Source organism: Dipodomys spectabilis, unplaced genomic scaffold, assembly GCF_019054845.1.
Source record: "Dipodomys spectabilis isolate Male_0828 unplaced genomic scaffold, ASM1905484v1 ptg000023l, whole genome shotgun sequence".
NCBI classification, from domain to species: Eukaryota; Metazoa; Chordata; class Mammalia; order Rodentia; family Heteromyidae; genus Dipodomys; species Dipodomys spectabilis.
This window is the reverse complement of record NW_024870700.1, coordinates 5,853,435-5,876,098: the sequence shown is the minus strand read 5'-3', so window position 1 is coordinate 5,876,098 and position 22,664 is coordinate 5,853,435. Positions and strand designations below refer to the sequence as shown.

General features: G+C 37.5%; 1 protein-coding gene across 2 annotated transcripts; it reads left to right on the top strand.

Annotated features, from left to right (window-relative positions):
• Positions 1-1,893: 1,893 nt before the first annotated feature.
• On the top strand, positions 1,894-21,308 carry Dcun1d5 (defective in cullin neddylation 1 domain containing 5). 2 transcript variants are annotated; one of them, XM_042674901.1, is made up of 8 exons: positions 1,894-2,217; positions 4,212-4,303; positions 7,682-7,752; positions 8,155-8,246; positions 15,817-15,925; positions 16,009-16,113; positions 18,936-19,038; positions 20,981-21,308. In XM_042674901.1, the coding sequence occupies exons 1-8, from the start codon at positions 2,132-2,134 to the stop codon at positions 21,034-21,036; spliced, it is 714 nt and encodes a 237-aa protein (XP_042530835.1). In that variant the 5' UTR covers positions 1,894-2,131; the 3' UTR covers positions 21,037-21,308. The 2 variants fall into 2 exon arrangements, with proteins under 2 accessions (XP_042530835.1, XP_042530836.1); XM_042674902.1 differs by lacking the exons at positions 1,894-2,217; positions 8,155-8,246 and having other exon boundaries at positions 4,282-4,303.
• Positions 21,309-22,664: the final 1,356 nt, after the last annotated feature.

Sequence of the window (22,664 nt, the reverse complement as noted above, 5' to 3'; positions counted from 1 at the left end):
TGACAAGTATCTATACCACCACTTCAATCATAGAATAGTCTGTTATCCAAAAAGTCCCTGAACTTCTTTGCAGTCTGCCCCTGAAACTTAACCTTTGTACCAGTCCCAAGTGTCATGGATATGCTTTCATTATAGATAAGTTTTACATGTTCTAGAATTATTTCTAATATCGAGCTAGTGTTAAGAATCCCCATTGCACAACATCATGGTAGTGTTTAAAATGTTTGAATAGAAACTTAAATAAGAATCATACTGAAAATGATCAAGGCCGGGGTTATAGATCAACGAGAAAGTGCTTGACTGGTATTCATACAGCTCTGGATTTGATCTTTGTTTCTGTAAGGAAAATTATTAATATACTTTTCAAATCCCTTCTAAGTTCTTTCTCTCTTCTCTTTGTAGTAATTTGTTGCAGAATCAGGATCATTTGTCCTATAGATTGATATACTATATTTTGTGTATTTAACATATTCCTGTCCTCTACTTTCTGTAGATAGCTCTACTAAGACTTGATATGATTGAGTGTCTACTTTTAGGGCCTCCTGAATTTTTAATTAGGTTGATTTTTGTTTGTTTCAGCAGAGTTTACTTAGGCAAAATAGTTTAATTCATTGGTTCAACTGAAAATTCCAGGGGATAGCATGAATTCAGGACATATCACATAATCATATCTTGGTTCTTCTGTCTTTTTACTTGATTCTGCTCTAAATTTTGGCTTCATTCCCAACATCTTCTCAGGTTCGAGTCCATGGGAAATAAGCAGCTCAACTTGTCACTAGCACTCCTTGTCCTGGCTTGGACCAAGCATCCATCCTGAGTCAATTAACAGCAGTAAAGAAATATGATACTCTGATTGGTTAGATTAGCCTGCCATAGAGGAGGCAATCTCACCAGAGCAACATGGACTGTTTCTGAATTTAAAAGAAACTTTCAGCCTTCTACCATCAGTTTGGTTTGCAAAGATTATTCTTATATTATTATGTGGTTACAATCACCTTTTGGTAGATGATCTTTACAGACAGTAATCCTTATTTATAAACAATGTCTACTGAGGTGGAGGAGTTTAGAAAGTGAAAGCCTAGACCTTTAAAACTGACCCCAAAGTCCCTCTCTACTAAGTCAGTGAGTACCCCCACCTCTTATCTGAGAGGTGAACTATAAAAAGAATGGTAACGTTTAGGTGTCAGTATTCGAGAAGGACGTGAGGAGAGGTGGGGCACAAGGGAGAACTAAGGATGGGTGAATGAGAAGCTGGCTTCGGACCATGAAGAACAAAGCGTGACCTAAGTGCCAGTGCCTCACGCCTGGGGACCCAGGAGGCTGAGATCTGGGAATCCTGGCTCCATGCCGGTCTGGGCAGGAAAGTCCACGAGGCTCACACGAGAAAGTGAAACGTCCAAAGAACTTCAAGAAGCCGGAAGTGGAGCTGCGACTCCAGGGGTAGAGCGCGATGCTGGAGTGCACAGGCCCCGGGGCAGCGCCCGAGCCAGCACGGCGCGCACGCGCACACACGCGCGCGCACACGCGGAAGTAACAACACGGGGACAAAGTATTTCACAGGTAGCACGGTGAGACCTACAGTCGGCTGGTTTTGAATGGCAGCTGCAGAGCACTGGGGTCTCCCAACGCCTCTCGCAGTGGTGACTACCTGTAAAGCAAGGGGCAAAAGCTTCACAGGGCCTGGCTGCTCCGGACCGGATCCCGCAGGGTGTCGCCGGCCCCGGGTCTGGACTTGCAGGGTCAGCGTCGTCCTCCGCCCGGCCTGACGCAGACGCCGGTCCCACAAACCCAGCGGCTTCCCGCGACCGCCTCTTCGCTCGCGTCACTTCCGGCCCCGGGCATCGACTTCCGGGTCAGGCTGAGCCTCCGGCTCTCAGTGACTGGTGGAGGTGCCGCGCTGTCCGCGTTATTTCCCGGTGGTGGCCGCCGCCGAGCGGAGAACCCAGCCCGCGTCCGGGGCCGAGGAGACCTGGGGAGGAGCCGCGGCCCGCGCCGGAGTGCACTGGCGACCCTGTTCCTCGGCTTGCTGCTGTGTCGGGGGAGTGGGTGCCGGCGCCGAGGGGGCCCCCTCCCGACCGCGACCCCCTTCCCCGGCTCCCCCGCCCACCCTGCCGGGGGAGGGTGGAGGAAGATGCCGGTGAAGAAGAAGAGAAAAGCCTCCGGGGTGTCAGCCGCCGTGGCGGAGGACGGAGGCCTCAAGAAGTGTAAGATCTCCAGGTACCGCCTCGCCACCGCCTCCCTCCCGCTGCGGGCCCGCCGGGGTGGGGGGATGGGCGTGGAAGCGGGGGGCGGGGAGGGCCCGCTGCGGACCCCCGGGGCGCTCGGGGTGGACCCCGAGCCCGCCGCGGTGTTCGCACGCGTGCCCGCCCGTCTGCGGACGAGCTGCAGCGGGCCCCCCGCGGGCCAGGGAGGGTGCCCGTGCGAACTGCGCTCTGCCCCCCTTCCCCTTCCCTCCCTTCGCCTCCCCTTCCCCCACCCCCACCCCCAAACCTAGAAGTGAGCCCCGGCCGGACCTGCGGGTAGGGTCACTTCTAGAACCTCTTTGTGGAATGTGAAGAAAGGAGCAGAGCCTGCGGAATCTTAACTACCGCCTTGGGAATGGTAGAAAGGAAAACTAAGCTAATTGGCGTCCAGAGTTGAGTATTTACTGTGGCCCCAACTGGACGATCTCCCTCTCCCTTCCCCCCACCTTCCCTCCCTCCCTCCCTCCCTCCCTCCTCCACCGGCAGGAGGCCTTTTAAATTGCTGGAACCTATTTTCTCGAAGGACAAGTGCCTGCACCTCTTCCAGTTCCCAGTGTGGGGAGTTGGAAAGACCCCGAGTGCTTTTGTGTTCCAGCCTCGTAACTCAGTCCTAAGTATTAATAACTTGAGCAGCTATTGTACTGCTTTCCCTTGGAGAAAAAGGAGACAAAGCAAAATTGTAGTTGCATGTCATTCAGGCATCAGAAACATTTGAATGCTGTGAAAAGGCCTTGCAGTTTAGGTGTGGGAAACGGCCTTTGGTGTTTGTATAGCAGTGGTTGTCCACTTCAGATACTACCATTGAAACAAGACCGTAGCCACCATTTTAACGAGGAAGTAATAACAGGGCTATCCTTAAAGAGAGATCTCCCATTTAAAATGTGAAAGAGGGGACCTGTACAGTTTTATCTTCCTTTTCGTTTTTTTCTTTCATTGGTATGCTTTGGCAGAATTGCTGAAGGAATCCTTCTAGGGCCATAAATGCGATACACTTTCCTCATGCCACTTGGTAGTTTTGACCTGGTTACTATATCTGCTCATATTTTATGAGACATAGACAAATTAGAGTTTGGGGTTATTTTCTATTTTGGGGGGAAGGGATTAAGTCACAGTCTTGCTATGTAGCCCAGGCAGACTACCAAGTGAGATTTCAGGCATACATCATAGTATATACCGTCTCAAAATTAAAACATCTTAAAATAGCGGATAAGGCAATATTAGAACTCAAATCAGTTGAGATTTAAAATTTTGCGTCATTTTACATTCCATTAATCCGGTGCCGAAATTTAAGTATTTCTTATATCATTGAGCTTCATCTCCTTATTTGAGTTTCTTGAGAAAATGTTTTTGGAAGCCCAGTAAATCCTAGGGGCCAATTTTTAACTTTCCAACTTTTAACAATTTTATGAAAAAAGATCTGGCATGAAATAGCTTTGACCTAATTATTTGGAGTATTCTTTGAGACTTTTGTTGTAGTGATTCTGCTGTTTTAATCTTTGGAATTTAAAATGCCTTCAAGTGCCAAGTTGCCGTTTATCTTTTAAAAATCTGTTTAATAGGTAATAAGCAGCTCTTAATGTAACATTTTATTTTGAATATTGAAGTATCATAATACATTTTCTAAGACATTGTTTTCAAATATATGTAATTTATACAAAACAATTTCCATGTAAGTCAGTAGCAGAATCACAAAGATTTATACATATCCAGTTTTTCATGGAGACTTCGGTTGGACTTTCTGTATAGTCTTGAAATCTGGGAAGTAAATTTGGTTATGTTTTGGAATTTTGGAATCTGGGTTTTGTTAGAAATTCTTAGGTGTAAACTACTTTTTCAAATTGCAAATATTTAACTCGATTTTTTTTCCTGATAATGCCAACTTACTGTTTCATTTGAATTGAACTAGTTCTTATGTTTCACTAAGAGTTGAACTTAATAAACATCTTAAGCATTTCTGTGTTTTCTAAGCTATTGCAGACCCCAACCCCCTGCTAGACTAATAAGTGGAGAGGAAGTTTTTTCAAGAAAGAAGTGCCTGGCTTGGTTTTATGAGTATGCAGGTAATGAAATTAATGTAAGAAGACATCAGTCATTTGCTTGAAAAATGTTTGTTTGTTTGTTTAGCTAACAAATTATTTATTGCAGGACTGCTGTGTTGTAGTACTGTTTGTTGGGACAAGGTCAGATCTAAAAATTGTGGCTATTTGGTACCATTTAAGGCTGACACATATTTAAATAATATAGGAGAAGAAGAAACTCTTACTGTTACTATGCACACCCACACAAGTTCACTTACTAATTAATACCCATTGGCTAACAAAAGTCTTTTTGGGAAACAAAAGCTGCCTAAAATTTGTTTTGTAATATTCTTTGTTTTTATAATTTTTTTCCTGGTCTAGAGTCTAATATTTTCTGAAATGTGGGGAGACAGCCAAAGATTTAAACCTTACATACATCCTCCTGCAGTGCTTGTACCATTAATGGTTATTTTATGTAGCCATTTACATTTACTCCAGATATAATAAAAAGTAAGAAAGTAAATAGACTAATATTAATACAGTGTAGAATTTGATAGGAGTAATACATAACCCAGCCCTGAAAGTATCAAGTGAACCTTTTGGAGTAGTGAACTAACCTGAGCTAAGTCCTGTAAGTGATAGATGGAAACCTATAGGACCAAGTAAGGCCATACCATAGAGGTGAAAGTCTAAGCTAGCTGAGGCTGAAGAGTTAGATAAATACATAAAAAGATACTTGTTTCCCTTATTATTACTTTTTCATATATTTAAGTTTTTCTTCCTTAGACTAGTTACATGTCTTTTGGAGTTAGTGATTTTAAAGTAACTTTTTTTGGAGGGCAGGGGTCTTCCCTGTTCCTTTTGCTTACTTTCCCTACTTTTATTTAATTTTTTCCCCTTACTGTCATTCTCACAGTCTTTATTTAAAATAAAGGCAAGTAGATACTTAATGCCTTATATTTAGTACAAATCCATGTTAAGGTCTAAGATCTTTTCATTTCAAATTCAAATTTGAATTTGAAGTTAAGTTTAGCCTAACTGTGTGGGAAGTAAGACTGAAAAGGGGCATCGACTTTGCTGTTGAGAGCAGCCAAATGGTCCCAGAAGTATAATTTAAAAATTGTTCAGCAGATTTATTCTAGACCAAGGAAAAAAAAAAAAAAGAATGCTATTACTGGCATCCCAAGACAACCACTAACCCAATTTAGTTGAAGGAAATTCATTTCTTACTGACTTCCATTTAAGTTGATGACCCATTATCTTAAATGCCAGTTTTACTGACATACATGCTATGCAATCTAAGGATCACTATTTATGTTACTTACTATATAAAAAGTACTAAGTACCATAAAAATAACTAGTACATTTTTTTCTTTTACATGCTTACATGTTGTAGCTCTACTTGGAACTTTCCTGGTTATCATAAATTCCTATGCGTTAAACATTATCAGCATCTCAGTAGTCACCGTATTAATTGCTGTCATTTTAAGAATTGTGCTAAGTATATCATTTTTTTTTTCCTTGTGACTTTTCTGTTAAATAAGTGACACCATCCTCATTTTATGAATGAGAAAACTGAGGATAAATTGAGTAATTTTCCCAAGGCCATACAATCCCAAGAGCCAGGATTGAAACCCCAGTCAGCTCCAACCATGCTTCGCATTACTGTTGTCTCATGCTTAGGGCTTTTTTTTTTTCATATAAATGTTTACACTACTGTGGAAATAGCAACTAATTTTCACTTTTACAGAAAAATACTAATAAACACAGTTAAGGTTCTCTGTCATTCAGTAATTCATTCAGTAAATATTTAGCACTTGTTTGTGAGTCAGACACTGCTGAATGCTTGAGATATAATATTGAAGAATGCAACATGATCTCTTCCTTCAGGATTCTTGGCTTCTAGTGAGAAAGGTAGATAGTGAACAGGGATGTAGGCAAGGTAGTTGCAGATTGTGGAGGGTCATGCAGGTGAACAAGAGGAGGTTCAGGAATAGAGAATAAGGAAGAGTTGGATAAAGTTTCAGTTAAGAGTAATCAGGTAAGACCTCTCTATAGAGACTGTCTAGGCAGAAACCTTCCTAATAGAGGAGAATCGATTGTTAAATAAATAATAATTTTTCTGTCTTAAAATGTGGGTGTCTTTCATTTAGGCTCATAGATATAAAGCACTTAGCATAGTACCTTGTGTGTGTGTATGCGTACAACTCAGTTATTAGAATCTACAACCTATCTTTTATGTTGTTCCAAAATTTAACTACTACTGACAAAGGCACTGTGTCACAGCAATTTCTGTTTTTTTGTTTTCCCTAGTATTTTTTTATGGCTGACGTGGTATTAGACCCGTATATATAGCTAGAAAAATTTCTTTGTGGTTATAAAGAAATTGGGAAGGCAAAAGTACATAATTCTTATAATTTTGAAAATATCCTGCTGTAAGTCATATGTAATAAACTGTTCATTTTTCTCTTTCAAGACACCTGCTACTTTTGTTGTTATTGTTGTTGTTCATAGAGCTTGAATTCAGGGCCTCGGTGCTGTCCCTGAACTTATTTGCTCAAGGCTAGCACTTTACCACTTTGAGCCATTGCACCACTTCCGGCTTTCTTGTGGTTAATTGGAGATAGGAATCTAATGGACTTTTTCCTTGCTGGGCTGGCTTTGAACTGTAATCCTTAGATCTTAGCCTCCTGAGTAGCTAGGATTACAGACTTGAAGCACTGACACTTAAGTAATACTTAAATGAACAAGAATTCAATGATATATACAATGAACTCCCTGATATTACCTGTGATGTTAATTCAGAAATAGAATTTGAAGAGAGAAAAATCAGTGGTAGTAACTGTCCCATGTAATAGCTCTGTTCTGCTCTTCACACAGCAAAATTTTAGGGTACTGAAGTCCCTTATAGAAGATGGGTTAGTATTTGCATTTAACCCATGCATATCCTACTGTATACTCTATATCTATCATCCCTAGGCTTCTGATGCCTAATGTAATATAATGTGGTGTAGATGTTTTCATAATGATGAGAAAACAAATTTGTGCATGTTCAGTACAGACAGTATTTCTGATTAGCTCATGACTGTAGAAATCAACTATATACAAAGCCTATGTAAAGAAAAACTTGAGGAAATGTTTTGCTAATGGATCTTTAAAATTTTCAACAAACTAGTAATAGATATTAATGGAGCATTTCTTTACTATTTTCAAAATGTCTTCATATTGTGACATATTAAAAAAATATTTTACAAGTTTTAAATTCTAAATCACGTACCAAATATTAATGCTATGCCAAATTCAAATTCAGTTACTTGTAAATTATTATATTGTATTTATGGATGACCTTAGCATAATAGTCTGCTTTATGTTAATGTTAAATTATACTAAAATATATAAATCACGTTTTTGTTTTTGAAGGTCCTGATGAAGTTGTAGGGCCAGAAGGAATGGAAAAATTTTGTGAAGACATTGGTGTTGAACCTGAAAATGTATGTTTTATTTCTAAGTAGAATGGAATATAAGTGGGGTATATCATATTCATAAATTTCTAAAAATTGAGATTTTAATCTTACATGAAGATTTTCTCATATTTAACGTAAATTTGCACTTAAGATACTTTTAATCTGCTTAAACTGGGCAAATGTTCTCAATACGAATGTCATTTATAATAGAGTAAGAGAGATTCTACCTTCATAAACGATTAGAAATTTCTACTTTTAAGAAATTGTCTGGCACCTTTCAGTTTCTTTATAGTTAATAATCCCCAGCGATTGTTCTCATTAATAGTTGGAGGTTTGAAATAGTTATAAAAATACTCTCCATGATAAAATATAGCCATGATTATCTCTATGCTGACTTTTCCCCTATCCTTTATGTTCTGTTCTTTCCAGATTATTATGTTAGTTTTAGCGTGGAAATTGGAGGCTGAAAGCATGGGATTTTTTACCAAGGAAGAATGGTTAAAGGGAATGACTTCATTACAGTAAGAAAATTTTTTAAAAAACAAATTTGATAGCCTATTTGAAGATCTTATTGGTATTTTGTGCTTCATCATTTTCAGTTGGTTTGATTTATAACAGTGTGGGAATTGACAGTTATATTGTGGGTTTGACAAGTGAGTAGTGAACCCATTTTTCATACTCTTTAAGGAAAGAACTTCAGTGCAGTCTAATTACTGTTGATTTTCCTGAGTACATTACAAGTCTTTGATAAAAGCTATTTGTTCATAGGATGAGTAATAAAGGTTTTCCAGGCTTTCACATTCTGAATTACAAACTCCACAATATGAAGTTTGTTGATTGTCCTAAAATCTAGGGCCTCCTCTCTTCTCTAATAAATTTGAAGATAGCATTACATGACTTTTTTTTTTTTTTTAGTTACATTTACATGACATGACTTTTTTTTTTTTTTTTTTTTGCCAGTCCTGGGGCTTTCACTCAGGGCCTGGGCACTGTCCCTGACCCGCTTTTGTTCCTAGCACTCTACCACTTGAGCCACAGTGCGACTTCAAGCTTTTTCTGTGTATGTGATATTGAGGAATAGAACCCAGGGCTTCATGCATACTAGGCAAGCACTCTACCACTAAGCCATATTCCCAGCCCCATAACATGACTCTTTTCAGATATTTTTTTTTTTTTGCCCAGAACTTATAGAAAAATAAAACTAGTGATGTTCTGTAGTTCCCAGGTAGCCATTTAATATTTGTATATCTTGAGTTTAGAGCTATCTGAATATTTTGCAAATTATAGAATTGTTTTCCTATTAAAACAACTTGATTTTGTTTTTCTAAGATTGAATTTAATTTCACAATCAATTAGTAGTTTGTGGAAACTTTATAGTATGTCGGTTCTTAATAGTAATTCGGATGTTATAGTCAACATTCTAAAGCTGAGGAATTGTCAGTTTATAATATTTTTTTGTTGGCATGCTTGTTTGTTTTGAGGTGCCTGGAATTAAACGCAGAATTGCACAGGCCAGGCAAGTGCTCTACTACTTCGCTACATCCTCAGCTCTAATTTATATTATCTTTAAGTCAGGAACTGAGTATTATTAGCAATGATTTCTTGTTGTTATGCTTTTATTAACATGCTTAAATACTGTTAATCCTTATTTATCTGCCCTTCAAAATTTTCTGTTACATTTGAATTTCCATTATCTAATGCATGTTTGTCTTTTTAGACTAGCATTAACATGGATAGTTCATAAAAATTTTTCTTGACTAAAAACTTTTCCTCAGCTGAACCAAATCATAATTTTTGCAATGGAACATAAAATCAAACTTTCCATTATTTGTAAATGAGCAACCTGAGCATCAACTAAGTTAAGAAAATATTTGGCAGAGTTTACACAGTTTCTTAACAGCAGAGTTAGGATCTAAAATTTAAATTCCCTGATTACCAGTCTGCCACCACACTTCTATCATATTATTCTCTAATAGATAAATTAGGTTCTTTTCAAAATTTTTTAAATTACAGTATTTGTAAACACCAAGAATGATTTCAGTCATATACTTAGGTATCCTAATATACCCATTAAATGTACTAATCCTGAAATTATTTGGGCAATTTCCTACATTTAGTTACCATTTTAGATAAAGTAACATGTACAAACATTATACAAAGAAATATAAGCTGGTTTCTATTTAAATTGTTATGTGTAACCTGGCTTTCTGAATCTAAAATATTTGACATATGTGCTCTTGTTATTTCTATTTTTTGCATACTGCTTTTTTATAGTATCCCATCTCATAGATGGTTTTGTATTTTAAAAACAAAAGTTCTGGCCAGGTGTTGGTGGCTCACACTTGTATTCTTACCTACACAGAGGTTTGAGATCTGAGGATCACTGTTCAAAGCCAGCCTAGCCAGGAAAAGTCCTTGAGACTGTCTCCAATTAGCAACAAAAGAACTGGAAGTGGAGCTGTGGCTCAAGTGGTAGAGTGCTAGTGTTCAGCACAAAGCTAAGGGACAGCACCCATATCCAGAGTTCAAGCCCAAGGGCCCCCCCCCACCCTGGGGGGTGGGTAGAGTTCCTTATTGTTGATGCTTTTGCATAAGTAGCTATAAAGTGCCCTTCTATAATTAAAATATGTAAACAAAAAACTTGTTTTTACTCCTGAATATTTAGCATGTGGTCTTCAACATAAGTAACCAAACATACATTTGCTATAGGAATTTCACAGGCTATCTAAAATAAAAGTAAATTATTCACTATGTAAAATGCCTAGGAACTTTGTCACTTGTTTATCATTCCTTTCCCATTTGCCTAGAACAATACGCCACAGAGCTTTGAAAGTACTCAAGTATGCATTCTGACGTGGGAAAGCAGTTGATTTTTTTCCCCATGAGCTAGATTGCTAGATTGCTATGTGAGTACAAAGTACTTTTCTTCAATTGGCCAAGACCTATTACTCTCTGAATGTCCCTGTGATAAATTTGCAAGAATTAAGTAGCATGAAGTTTGAAATTGAAACCAAGGGACAAAAAGTGATCTTTATGCATAAATTTTAAGAATCGATAGGCATTTTAATATTCTTAATTTTATATAAGGTGATAAAAATCTGCACTCTCCTTTCCAAACATATATACATACATATATATATATAATGTATTTGGACTGGTGTTTTGTTTTGTTTTGTCGGTCATGGGGCTTGAACTCTGGGCTTGGGCGCTGTCCTTGTGCTCTTCAGCTCAAGGCGAGCGCTCTACTACTTGAGCCACAGCACCACTTCCGGTTTTCTAGCGGTTTATTGGAGATAAGAGTCTCACGAACTTTCCTGCCCAGGCTGGCTTTGAACCGAGATCCTCAGATCTCAGCCTCCTGAGTAGCTAGGAATACAGGCGTGAGCCATCAGCGCCCAGCTTGGACTGGTGTTTGAACTCAAGACCTCATGCTTGTTAGCATGTGCTTGCTAGGCTGGAGCTCTGCCCGTAAGCCATGCCTCTAGCCCTGCCTTTTGTTGATTTATTTTGGAGATGAAACCTAGCAGACATTTCTTCTAGACCCTGATTCACCATCCTCTAATTCAGCCTCCTGAATAGCAAGGATTATCAACATGAGCCACTGTATCCAGCTGAAATGGTATCAGATTTTTGAGCACAGGAATGAATCAAAGATTTTGGGGATCATTGTCAATGAGCAGTTGTTCTTCATGTTTTAAAGTCATAGTCTTCTGAGAATTTTATGCAGACTGGACCTTGTACCTATTAAGATGTACTATTATACACCAAATTTTGCCTATATTATATTCTTCCATCTACAAAATTCCAAGGATACTTGAAAGTTTTATCATGACATGCTATACTAGGGTGAAAAACTTTGAACTGCTAGCTACAAGTTTGGTGTTGAAGCAATACTACCTATGCTGGTGGAAAAAAACTGGTTTTCAAAGAGCTGCAACCCTTTGAAGAGGCCTGTACTTGACTATGATAATGAAATAAGCATGCAGGTAGCATCTGACAATAGTGGTAGAACAAAGTTGCCTGCCAGGAGGGTGCAGGTAGCACATTTTCTGGGCTTCATATTGAACCCTGGAGGGTTTGTTGCTTGTTTTGTTTTGTTTTGTTTTTTTGTTTGCCAGTTGTGGGGCTTGAACTCTGGGCATGGGCACTGTCACTGAGCTCTTTTTTTTTTTTTTTTTTTGGGTCCGGTCGTGGGGCCTGAACTCTGGGCTTGGGTGCTGTCCCTCAGTTCTTCAGCTCAAGGCTAGTGCTCTACCATTTGAGCCACAGCGCCACTTCTGGCTGTTTTTCTTCTTGCTTATGTAGTGCTGAGGAATCGAACCCAGAGCCTCAGGCATGCGAGGCAAGCGCTCTACCACTGAGCCACCTTCCCAGCCCCTCCTCACTGAGCTCTTTTTGCTCTCTAGCACTTGTAGCCACAGGGCCATTTCTGGTTGTCTGGCAGTTGATTGGAGATAAGAGTCTCATGGTTTTTCCTGCCTGGGCTGGCTTTGAACTTTGATTCTCAGATCTCAGCCTCCTGAGTAGCTAGGATTACAGGTGTGAGCCACCAGCACTGGGGTAACCCTGGACTTTGGAAGAAAAGAGGGAATGAGTTGTTTTGAATTAAAGGAAAGGAATACTTTTTTCATTTGTTCATTTTTAGTGGAGCAGAAGTAGTAAGGTAGCTGAGATGCTATGGTGGGTGTGGTATGTAACTGTCATTCTTTTGGTACCCAAGAAACTGCAATTAGCATTCCTCACTTTTCCATCTCTGCTGTTCCCTAGGGTAAACATGACAGTTTCAAGATGCACTGACTATTTGCAGATACTCTTACAAGTAGACTGAATTTCTGTAGTTGGTAAAGCTGATTGAAAATTCTAAATCTAATATTGTGGAATAAAGCTCTTTGCCATGCCTTTATTTGTCACAGCGTATTTATCAAAATTCACTCATTAGAAGAGAATCTCACTTAGGTCTGTTATACAAAAGAGGCCTTCCTCAAGACTGGAGATGTGGCTCTAGTGATAGAGCATTTGCCTAGGTTCAGTCCCAAGAACAAAACAGCTTGTTCTACAGATCTTAAATAAGCAGAAATCCAAAAGCCGCCTTCTATAATCAGATGGTTAACAACATCAGAAAGTTAATTTCTGAAATTGAAAGTTTTGTTGTCATTCTAAACATAATGGTTTTATTTGGTTGTTCTTAAAAATGATCTTGCTTCCCATGATAAACTACTTAAAACTCATTTCTCTTTAAAGGAAGTATTTCTAAACTTTCCAAGTCCTGAGATACAGACCCTTGGAACTATTTATTTGGGACCTAAACATGTGTTGATGTTAGCAACTCCTTGCAGTATGTTAACTAGCTTTTGCAAGGCCATAGGACACTTGTAGTGTAGAAGTTTGTGCTCTTACTCTTTCACTCAGTTCTTCTAGATTTTTTCCTGCTCAACATTTACAATTTGTAATTTAGAATAGAATATAGCCAGGCACTGGTGGCTCACGCCTGTAATCCTAGCTACTGAGGAGGCTGAGATCTGAGGATCACGGTTCAAAGCCAGCCCGGGCAGAAAAGTCTGTGAGACTCTTATCTCCAATTAACCACCAGAAAACTGGAAGTGGTACTGTGGCTCAAGTGGTAGAGCACTTGCCTTGAGCTGAAGAGCTCTGGGATAGCACCCAAGCCCAGAGTTCAAGCCCCATGACCAACCAAAAAAAAAAGAGAATAGAATATAGTTTGGACAGAAGTAAGTAGTAAAGATGACTTTTAATCCCTTTGTTTGAAAAGGAAAGTAATTAAGCTAAAGACCCACTAAGAATTTCACACATTGCTGTAAAGTTTATGTTAGCTAATATTAAAATAGGTCCTATTGCTTTCTTGAGATTGTTTCATTATATGTTATTTTTTAGTTATTTTACTTTGCTTGCTTATAGCTTATACTTTGAAAAGTTATGCTCCTCTAATCATAAAATAGTTGGATCATTTTTTTGTATGTGTTGTGTCTTACGTTTCTCAAACCAAGATCCAACCTATGCCTCTTGCATAGCTACAGCCCGGGTTGGTTGAAATGGGAGTCTTTCTACCTTTTGACTGGTCTAGCCTCAAACTTCAGTCTTCCTACTCTCTGCCTTGTAAATAGTTGGGAATAACTAAAATTCCATTTGTTATCACACCTAAACCTGGATTATGGTTTGTTTTCTTTTAATCCACTCTGTCATTTCTAATTGATACTTAGACCATTTATGTCTCATGATGGTTAATGTTAGGATATAAATCTACCCTTTGCAGTTTGAAGATTTTTAGTTTTTTTTTTTTTTTTGGCCGGTTGTGGGGCCTAAATTCTGGGCCTGGGTGCTGTCCCTCAGTTCTTTAGCTCAAGGCTAGTGCTCTACCATTTGAGCCAGAGCACCACTTCTGGCTTTTTCTGCTTATGTGGTTCTGAGGAATTGAACCCAGGGCCTCATGCATGCAAGGCAAGTACTCTACCACTCAGCCACGTTCCCAGCCCCTCTATTTAGTTTGAATTCATATTTCTTTTCTTAGATTTCTCTTTCTTTGCTTACACTTTTGTCTTTTCATTTGTTTTGGTGCTTTTTGTTTGCCAGTCCCAGAGCTTGAACTCTCAGCTCAAATCTAGCACTCTACCACTTGAGCCACAACTCTACTTACAGCTAATTTTGGTAGTTAATTGAAGATGAGAGTCTCATAGACTTTTCTGCCCAGGCTGGCAGGATCATCAGATCTCACCCTCCTGAGTAGCTAGGATTAAAGGTGTGAGCTACTAGCAGCCAGCTGGTGGGTTCTTATTTGCTTATTAGAGCATTTTTATGACAATTGCTTTGAAGTCTATAAAAACTACTAAACACGTAGCTGAGCACCAGAGGGCACCGGTGGGTTAGTATGAATTCATGTTCCCCTTGAGGTTTCTGTTATACTGCTGGATTTGAGAGAAACAGGAGGGTGGACATTTTAGGTCCCCATTTAAGCTTTAGTGGCATTGGTGGGATTTGGACCACAGTTATGCTTAACTGGAATAGAGTGTGTTTCTTTGTAGTGCTGGGGATCAATAGTAGGACCTTATGTATGCTAAGCAACAACTCAGTGTCAGCTGCAGCCCTTCTCTGGTGCTTGATTTGATTTTGAAATAGTCTCTGTATTTAGTTTACCAGGCCTCGATTCCTTTGTAGCTAGGCTAGGCTGACTGCACTTGTGATCCTCCTTACTCTGCCTCCCCAAAATGGTAGTACTCACCGCCATGTCATTCCGCTCGTCTTCACCGATAGAGCCTTCTCATGTGCTATTTATGGATGAGGGTAAGACTACAGGTTTATGACAAATTGTGAGGATTTTTTTGGGGTTTTTTTGCTTTGCTTCTTGTTCTATATAGTAAAACCTACTGACCCAGTGAGAGAAATCCAGTCAAGATTGAAGAGCATTCTGTTGATTTAGTTACTATGCATGTCTAAAGTTAGGTACTTCTATGATTGATTTAGACCTTTTAAACTAAAAATGAGGGAATGTGGACTTATGACTCCAGGTATTAATTTCCTCTGAGTTGTATCCTAAACCTTTAAACCCACTAATTTCTTTTACCAAGCTGTTACTTAAGAACATCCAAAGGAAATTTGACAGAGGCCTGATTTAATTTGCTCTGCTCTTTATTTTTTTCTCCACTTGTGGTAAAATCACATTTTAATACATCTTTTAAGAGTTACTCTGATTTGGAGTGTTTGGGGTTTGGGGACTTATTTTTGGCAGTGCAGGGGATCAAAGACAAGACCTTACACATGTTAGTCAAACTCTGCACACTGATTGCTGCCATCAACCCAAGAGATAATTTATGATTCTATTGGATACTTTGAATTTTGTGGAGTTTTTTTTTTCCTTGTAAAGAATTATTGGCATGAACTTCCAGTCAATTCAGGCAGATTTTTCTTGGTTTCTTTTGTTACTGAATGGAAGATTCAAGACAGCAAGTTTGTTATTTTAAATTTGAATCGGGATTTTAAATCTAAATTAACTGTATAAATGCACTAGTTTTTTTCTTAATTCATTTTTTTAAGAATGCCTTAACTTAATTTTCTTGATTATATTTTTTTTAATTTAAGGTGTGACTGCACAGAAAAGTTACAGAACAAATTTGACTTTTTGCGCTCACAGCTGAATGATATTTCATCGTTTAAGAATATATACAGATATGCCTTTGATTTTGCAAGGGTAGGTGCAATTTCCGTGTTTAGTCATTGCCATGGTTTTTTATCTTCAGACCATACTTAGGAAAGTTTCTTACTTCATTTCAGGATAAAGATCAGAGGAGCCTTGATATTGATACTGCTAAGTCTATGTTAGCCCTTCTGCTTGGGAGAACATGGCCACTCTTTTCAGTATTTTACCAGTACCTGGAGGTATGTGTGTTTTGTTTTAATGTTTTTTAGTACTTAATTTGATTGAAAAAAATATTTTTAATTGAGGCACAATGGATTTTTTAATACTATTCTTTAAAAAAGAAAAGAATAAAAGCAGCTTGAGGCAAGGCCTGTAATCCCCACTGGGCAGGAGGAAGAAATTGAGATATCATGGTCTGAGGCAGCACTGGGCCAAAAAAATGAAAGAAAAAAAAAGCATGAGACCCTATTTGAAAAACAAACTGAAAAGGACTGGAGGCATGGCTTTTTTGGTTTGAGCAAGGCAAGGTTCTAGAGTCCAAACCTTAGTACCACACACACATACACAAACACATAAATCTGCTTGTTAGTGATAAAATTCTTCAAAAATGTATGTATATCTTGGTGTTTTAGGTGTGAATTTATTTGATATGTTCTTCTGGTAAGATATTTTTGGACTACTTAGGTAGCTCAGAATAGAGTATGTGCTTAGCATGTTTTAGGCCCTGGGTTCAATCCTCAGCATCCCATTTAAAGAAGAAAAAATATTTTTACCCACGTCTCCATCTCAAAAAGAGAACTAACAAACAGATTTTTGGCATAGACATTCCTCATACAAGATAAATTGTTGGGGAGGATTGCAAGAGATAACAGACCCTAGCACACAAACATCAAGCTTCTAGGGTCTAGGCTAAAATGTATATGAGAGAACCCATAATATTAATAAATTCTACTTTTCTAGTTAGAGTCAATATGAGGCTTTAATGTTTTATGTCCAAAAATATAAGAACCACTATAATAGCATGCTTAACTATACTGATAATTTTTTAAAAATATGCTGAAATTCATAAAGTAGGTAATGCTTTTAAAAGACACAGAATTCATAAAGTAGGTAGTGCTTCTAAAAGACATATCTACTAGATGCAGTGTCTAAGAAGAGACTATTTTCCATTCCTTTCTTTGTCTAGTTTTATATGTTTTATGTCTTCTTTTTTTTTTTTTTTTGTGGTCATTCGTGGGGCTTGAACTCTGGGCTTGGGTACTGTCCCTCGCTCTTCAGCTCAAGTTGAGCACTCTATCACTTAAGCCACAGTACCACTTCCAGTTTTCTGGTGGTTTACTGGAGATAAGAGTCTCACAGACTTTTCTGCCTGGGCTAGCTTTGAACCTCAATTCTCAGATCTCAGCCTCCTTAAGTACTAGGATTACAGTTGTGAGCCACCCACCACCCACACTGGGCTTACTTTATGTCTTTTTTTTTTTTTTTTTGTGAGAATACCATACAGAGTAGTTAGAATTACATGGGCAAGATAACGAGTACATTTCTTATCAAGTATTGTTGCCTCCTCTTTGTTTCCCCTTCCCATCCCTTCCCATACTTCCCCTTCCCCCCCACTTCCTCCCCCCCACCAAAGTTGTAAAGTTTGATATTCGATATGACTTGTAGATCTCATTGTTGCAATGGGTCCACCTGTATCTATCCCTATTTAAATGATTTGTTTTTGCCCTTCCCCTCCACAAATTACACCAACATCAAATACAGTGAAAGCATGGATTATACCGTGGGGGAAGGACATACAAAGCAACATAGAAATCATCTTATAAATATGTTAGAAACAATTGTATGAAAAAAAACTTTATGTCTTTTAATTTGTTTTTTGATACAACTCTCACCAGTTCTTGAATAAACATGCCTTTTCCTTTTGGAAATAATTTCCTACAAAGCTGATTGCTTCACTGAATTTTTTGGAGTGGCTTTATTTAAAGTTTGTATGAAAAGATCTGTGTGAGTGAGTTTTGCACACAGTTAAACTTGTACGCCTGATAAAGTAGGTATTATTGGTGAGTGACATACATTTCTCCTACTAGTAGTTTTGGCCAAAAAGAGATTAAATGTAAAAATAATCACTTGTAAAGGGAGCTGAGAAGAATTAAACATTTTCAAGCACTTCCTTTACTTTTCTCATTTAGCAATTGCGGAATAAAGGTTATATTCCTTTTCTTTTTTAAGTCTTTTTAGGTTTTGTTCTTAATTTTGGTGGCATCTTTTGTTTGTTGTTGAGGTTTTTTTTGAAGTGATATCTCACTAGTCCAGGCCTGGCCTCTAACTCAAAATTCTTCTTTAATCTCCACAGTACTGGGATTAGGCATGTACTACCAAGCCAGGCTTAGATTCTATTCTTAAATAGCCTTGTCACTCAGACAAGTATCAAGTGGGATTTGAACCCAAGCCTACATTCTTTCTTCTACCTCCATAGATAACAGCCTCAAGATGTAGCTCATGCAAGAAACTATTGATAGGGAATTGATACAAAGTAAGTGTTCTATATCTTGATTTTGTTGGTAGTTACACGATATGCGTAGATAGATATGTCAACCTACTATATTTCACACATAAGGATATATTTATATCATACATATAAGATATATATCTTTTCATAGCGATATGGATATCTATATATAATTAGATATATGTATCTTATATCTATCTTCTATATATATCAAGATATATAGATGTCTTTTGATATATAGAGATATCTACATGTAGAAGATATACATTGGTATATATCCTCATTTGTGAAATGAAGTGAGTTTTAGTCTTATCAGTTGAATCTTTTTATTTACTATTATTCCTCAGAAATGAAAGAAAAATAATGGAAAAATAGGTGGTGTTAATGTGTAAATGCTTTTTGAGCATTCTGCAAAAGCACAAATAATTGATGGAAAAATAAATGTTTTGGGAAAAAACAAATCACAACTAGAGTTACTAAAATTACTAAACTAGAGTTACTCAAAGAAGTAATGTTTGTTCTGTGGTTAACATATATCTGTTACTTCCACAGCAATCAAAGTACCGTGTTATGAACAAAGATCAGTGGTATAATGTGTTAGAATTTAGCAGAACAGTCCATGCCGATCTTAGTAACTATGATGAAGATGGCGCTTGTAAGTATAATGTAATAAATTTCCATGAAAATAAAATTCTGAAAATAAGAAGGTATGCATTGAGTAGTATTGATGAAAATAATAGTCTTAAAACATCATAACGGTATTTTATATTATTTAATCATGTACCGTAGAGATAGAAAGCTTAGACTCAGCAATGTTACAGAATTTTGCTAGTAACTGAAATTTTTTCCATTCCTTACAAACTAAGCATTACAGCTAAATTTAAATGACAGTTTCTTGACAGTTGTTTTTTTTTTGCCCAAAAGTAAGATTTTTAGCTTCAAGAAATGATACCTGTCTTTTGGGAGAAAAACTGCAATCACTGATTTTTAAAATATGAAAATGAAATGGTTTTTCTGATTGTTCTACTTTCAATACAAAATAATAATAGAAGAGACTTTTAAAACTAATATAGGACCCATTAAACAACAGTATAATGCCAAATAAGTTCCCTCTCAAAACTGCAGATAGGTTCTGAGTAAACTCAAGTGTGTTTAATTTTCTAGTGTATAATTTTCTAGTCCTTCCAAGTTAAAATATTTGTATTCTCCATTGAAATGGCTAGAATGTCCAAAGCGATTTTTGAATAATGATAAATGTAATTTCTAGAACTATAAATTTTCAGTTTATTATTTTGACTATGCATTGTTTTAACATTTAGAATGGCTACATGGAGAAGTATATTCCTTGAAAATGCAAACTAAAATTAAGCATTTAATTCTGTGAGATGAAGAAATAAGATCCTGAAAAAGGATAATCTTGATTTTTCCTTATATATAGCATGCCCTTCTACAGGATAACATAAAATGAATAATATTTTAATGAGACAACACTGCAGTACATTGTCAGCTCAAAGCCTACACAAAGCAGATATGAAAATTGATGTTTGTTGAACCACCATTTAAAACTGGGAGATTTTGTGTAGAAATAAAACTTCTGGATTTGTTTGAATAAGAAAAATCGACAAAACTGTACCTGTATTCCTTTGTAGAATTCAGAGGTTGGAGCTAAGCAATAGCTTGTGCTGAAGTTGCTTTCCAGTTTGACAATCCTCACAGTATGCTAACACCTAGGTTGTTCTTAAGTTGACGGTCCTCATGTATGCCAACATCTAGGCTGTTCACATGTATGCCAACATCTAGGCTGTTCGTTACTGAGCTTGCTCTGCTGTTTTTTTTGTGTGATCCTATTAAAAATGAGAAAAAAAAAAGAGAGAGGTCCTGAGAGTTCATGGTTTGAGGGACAAGATAGAACAAGTATTTTTCCTAAATTTAAAAAAAGAAAAAAAGAGAAACAGCTGGGCTAGTGGCTCAGGCACATAATCTTAGCTACTCTGGCTGGGATTTGAGAATTGTGGTTCAAAGCCAGCCTATTCAGGAAAGTTCATGAGACTCTTTAATCTCCAGTTAGCCACCAAAAGGCCAGAAGTAGAGCTGTGGCTGGCTCAAGTGATAGATTGCTAGCCTTGAGCAAAAAAGTTCAAGCTCCAAGACTGGCATGAAATCAAACAATCTGTCAGTCATTTAGATTGCCTCTTGACTGCTTCTGAAGGTAAATATTTGGATCTTTACTGCTACAAACATCTAATTTTGAATAGTCTTCAATTCTGTATTATTTGCTTTATGTCCATTTTTGTACTATGTCCTGTTTGGAAGACAAAATAGTCTCTTAATGTGATAATGCCAGAATGCTGTGGGACAGCCTGGTATTGAGTCAGTTGTTGGAAGGTTCTGAGATATGTTGGTATGGAAATCTATACTTCCTTATATTTTTGTTCTGAGGGCAAAAGGGAAATGGCCAAAAAGCACTGTAAAGGCCAGAAGCAGAACCCTTGGGGAATTCACTGTCAGGCCTATATCCTTGCAGAAGTTGCCCAGAGTTGGTTGTGTATTTCCAGAGATGAGTTTTGAATTCCAACAAACCTTTCTTTTTTTCCCAGGGCCTGTTCTTCTTGATGAATTTGTTGAGTGGCAAAAAGTTCGTCAGTCATCATAGCAAGAACTATTTTGAAGAAAATGCAAACTTTTTGGTTTCCACGTGTATACAAGTTAATAAGATGAGAAAAAAAGGGGTGCATTTTCATTCATGTGAAAGACTTCTCATAGTACTTTTGTTTTCCTTTTTTTAAAGGAAGTTTTCTTGTTACATGTGATAGGCATTGAGCCACACCTCTTCTGAGACTGAATATTGATGTTTTGTTTCAAGTTATGTTTTTAACATTTATTTCAGAACAATAAAGGTTCCAATTTGTGACAAAGGCCTTAAAGCGAAAAATTTCCCTTGAGTGTCAGAGTGGTATTTATTTTTGTAAACTTGAATTCTTGGAGTTCTCAGTCACCCTGAAATTGTGGAACTTCACAGATTTTAAACAATGGCGATATAGTCCATTGTTGGTATGGCTCATTATATTCATCTTTGCACAATTAAGAAGAATACTTATTAGCTATGACTCCTGGGATAATGATTTTCTAATGCCACTAATAGAAAATGTTTCTAGATACTGAAATCACTCCCACTTGAGCTCTGGGGTTCTGTACAAGCTGCCAATATCTTATGTATATATACCTTACCTGAACAGTTTAGAATTAAAAAGATAAGCCCAGTCATTTTATTTTCTAACTTGAACTAGTATTTTAATAAGCACTAATGAGCATTGCATGTATAACATGACTTCTCGGTTTTCTGTATTTCTGTCAGTTAAAAAAGTTTTATTTATTTTTTAAAGTGCAAGGTTGTTATATATGAGTCTCAAAGTCAAACGTCCTTGTGAAAGAATTACAACCAATATTGAAATTGTATTCTCGCTGTTATGAAATTACATTTTCATGGTCTTTTTAATTGATTTTATGGTATGGGGAGTTTTGTTGAGAATATTCATGTTTGCCTTAAGAAAACTTTATCTTGGATGTTAAGATACACATAGAAGAAGAAGATAACGAGAAATCAGAAGAGAACGTTGGGTGCAACTGCAAACTCAGCAAGCCCATTTCCTTTATTTATTCATTCTTTTTGAGGTGCTGGGATTTCAAACCATGTCCTGCGCACACTAATAAGCAAGTGCTCTGCCACACAGCTACACACCCAGCCTCAATGAGGCCATCTGCACTGGCGATCACAGTTCTGCTGTTCTATCACAGGTGTCTGACTATTGGCAATAAGGTGTCTTGAGGCAATAACAGCCTTTGTTAATTCATATAAGAAGCACCTTTAAGATTGGCAGCTGGCCTGTTTGTATATTTAAACTATTGAGTATCCCAGTGATAGGGAAACTTGGGCACATTCACAGTCCAAGTCACAACCCCAAAATTACTGTTTCAGTGTAGGAGTGAAGAGAAGTAAATAGGCTACATTTTCATAATAAGGAAATTTCTATTGAGATTTGAGATAAAAGTTGATTTTAGATGGTAAATTTGTTTTAATGAGTAATTTTCAGGATTGATTGCTTAAGAGGATTTCATAGCTTTTTATTGTTTGCTTCTTAATGTCCAGGGAGAAACTTGCCAATGTTATACTTGCCTTCTTAAGATTACTCTGTATAGTTTTGTAAAACTGATACAATACTGGGATATAAAAGGTTTCCTAAATGTTAAGTAGATAAAGATAATGTTCTTGGAATGTTCCTC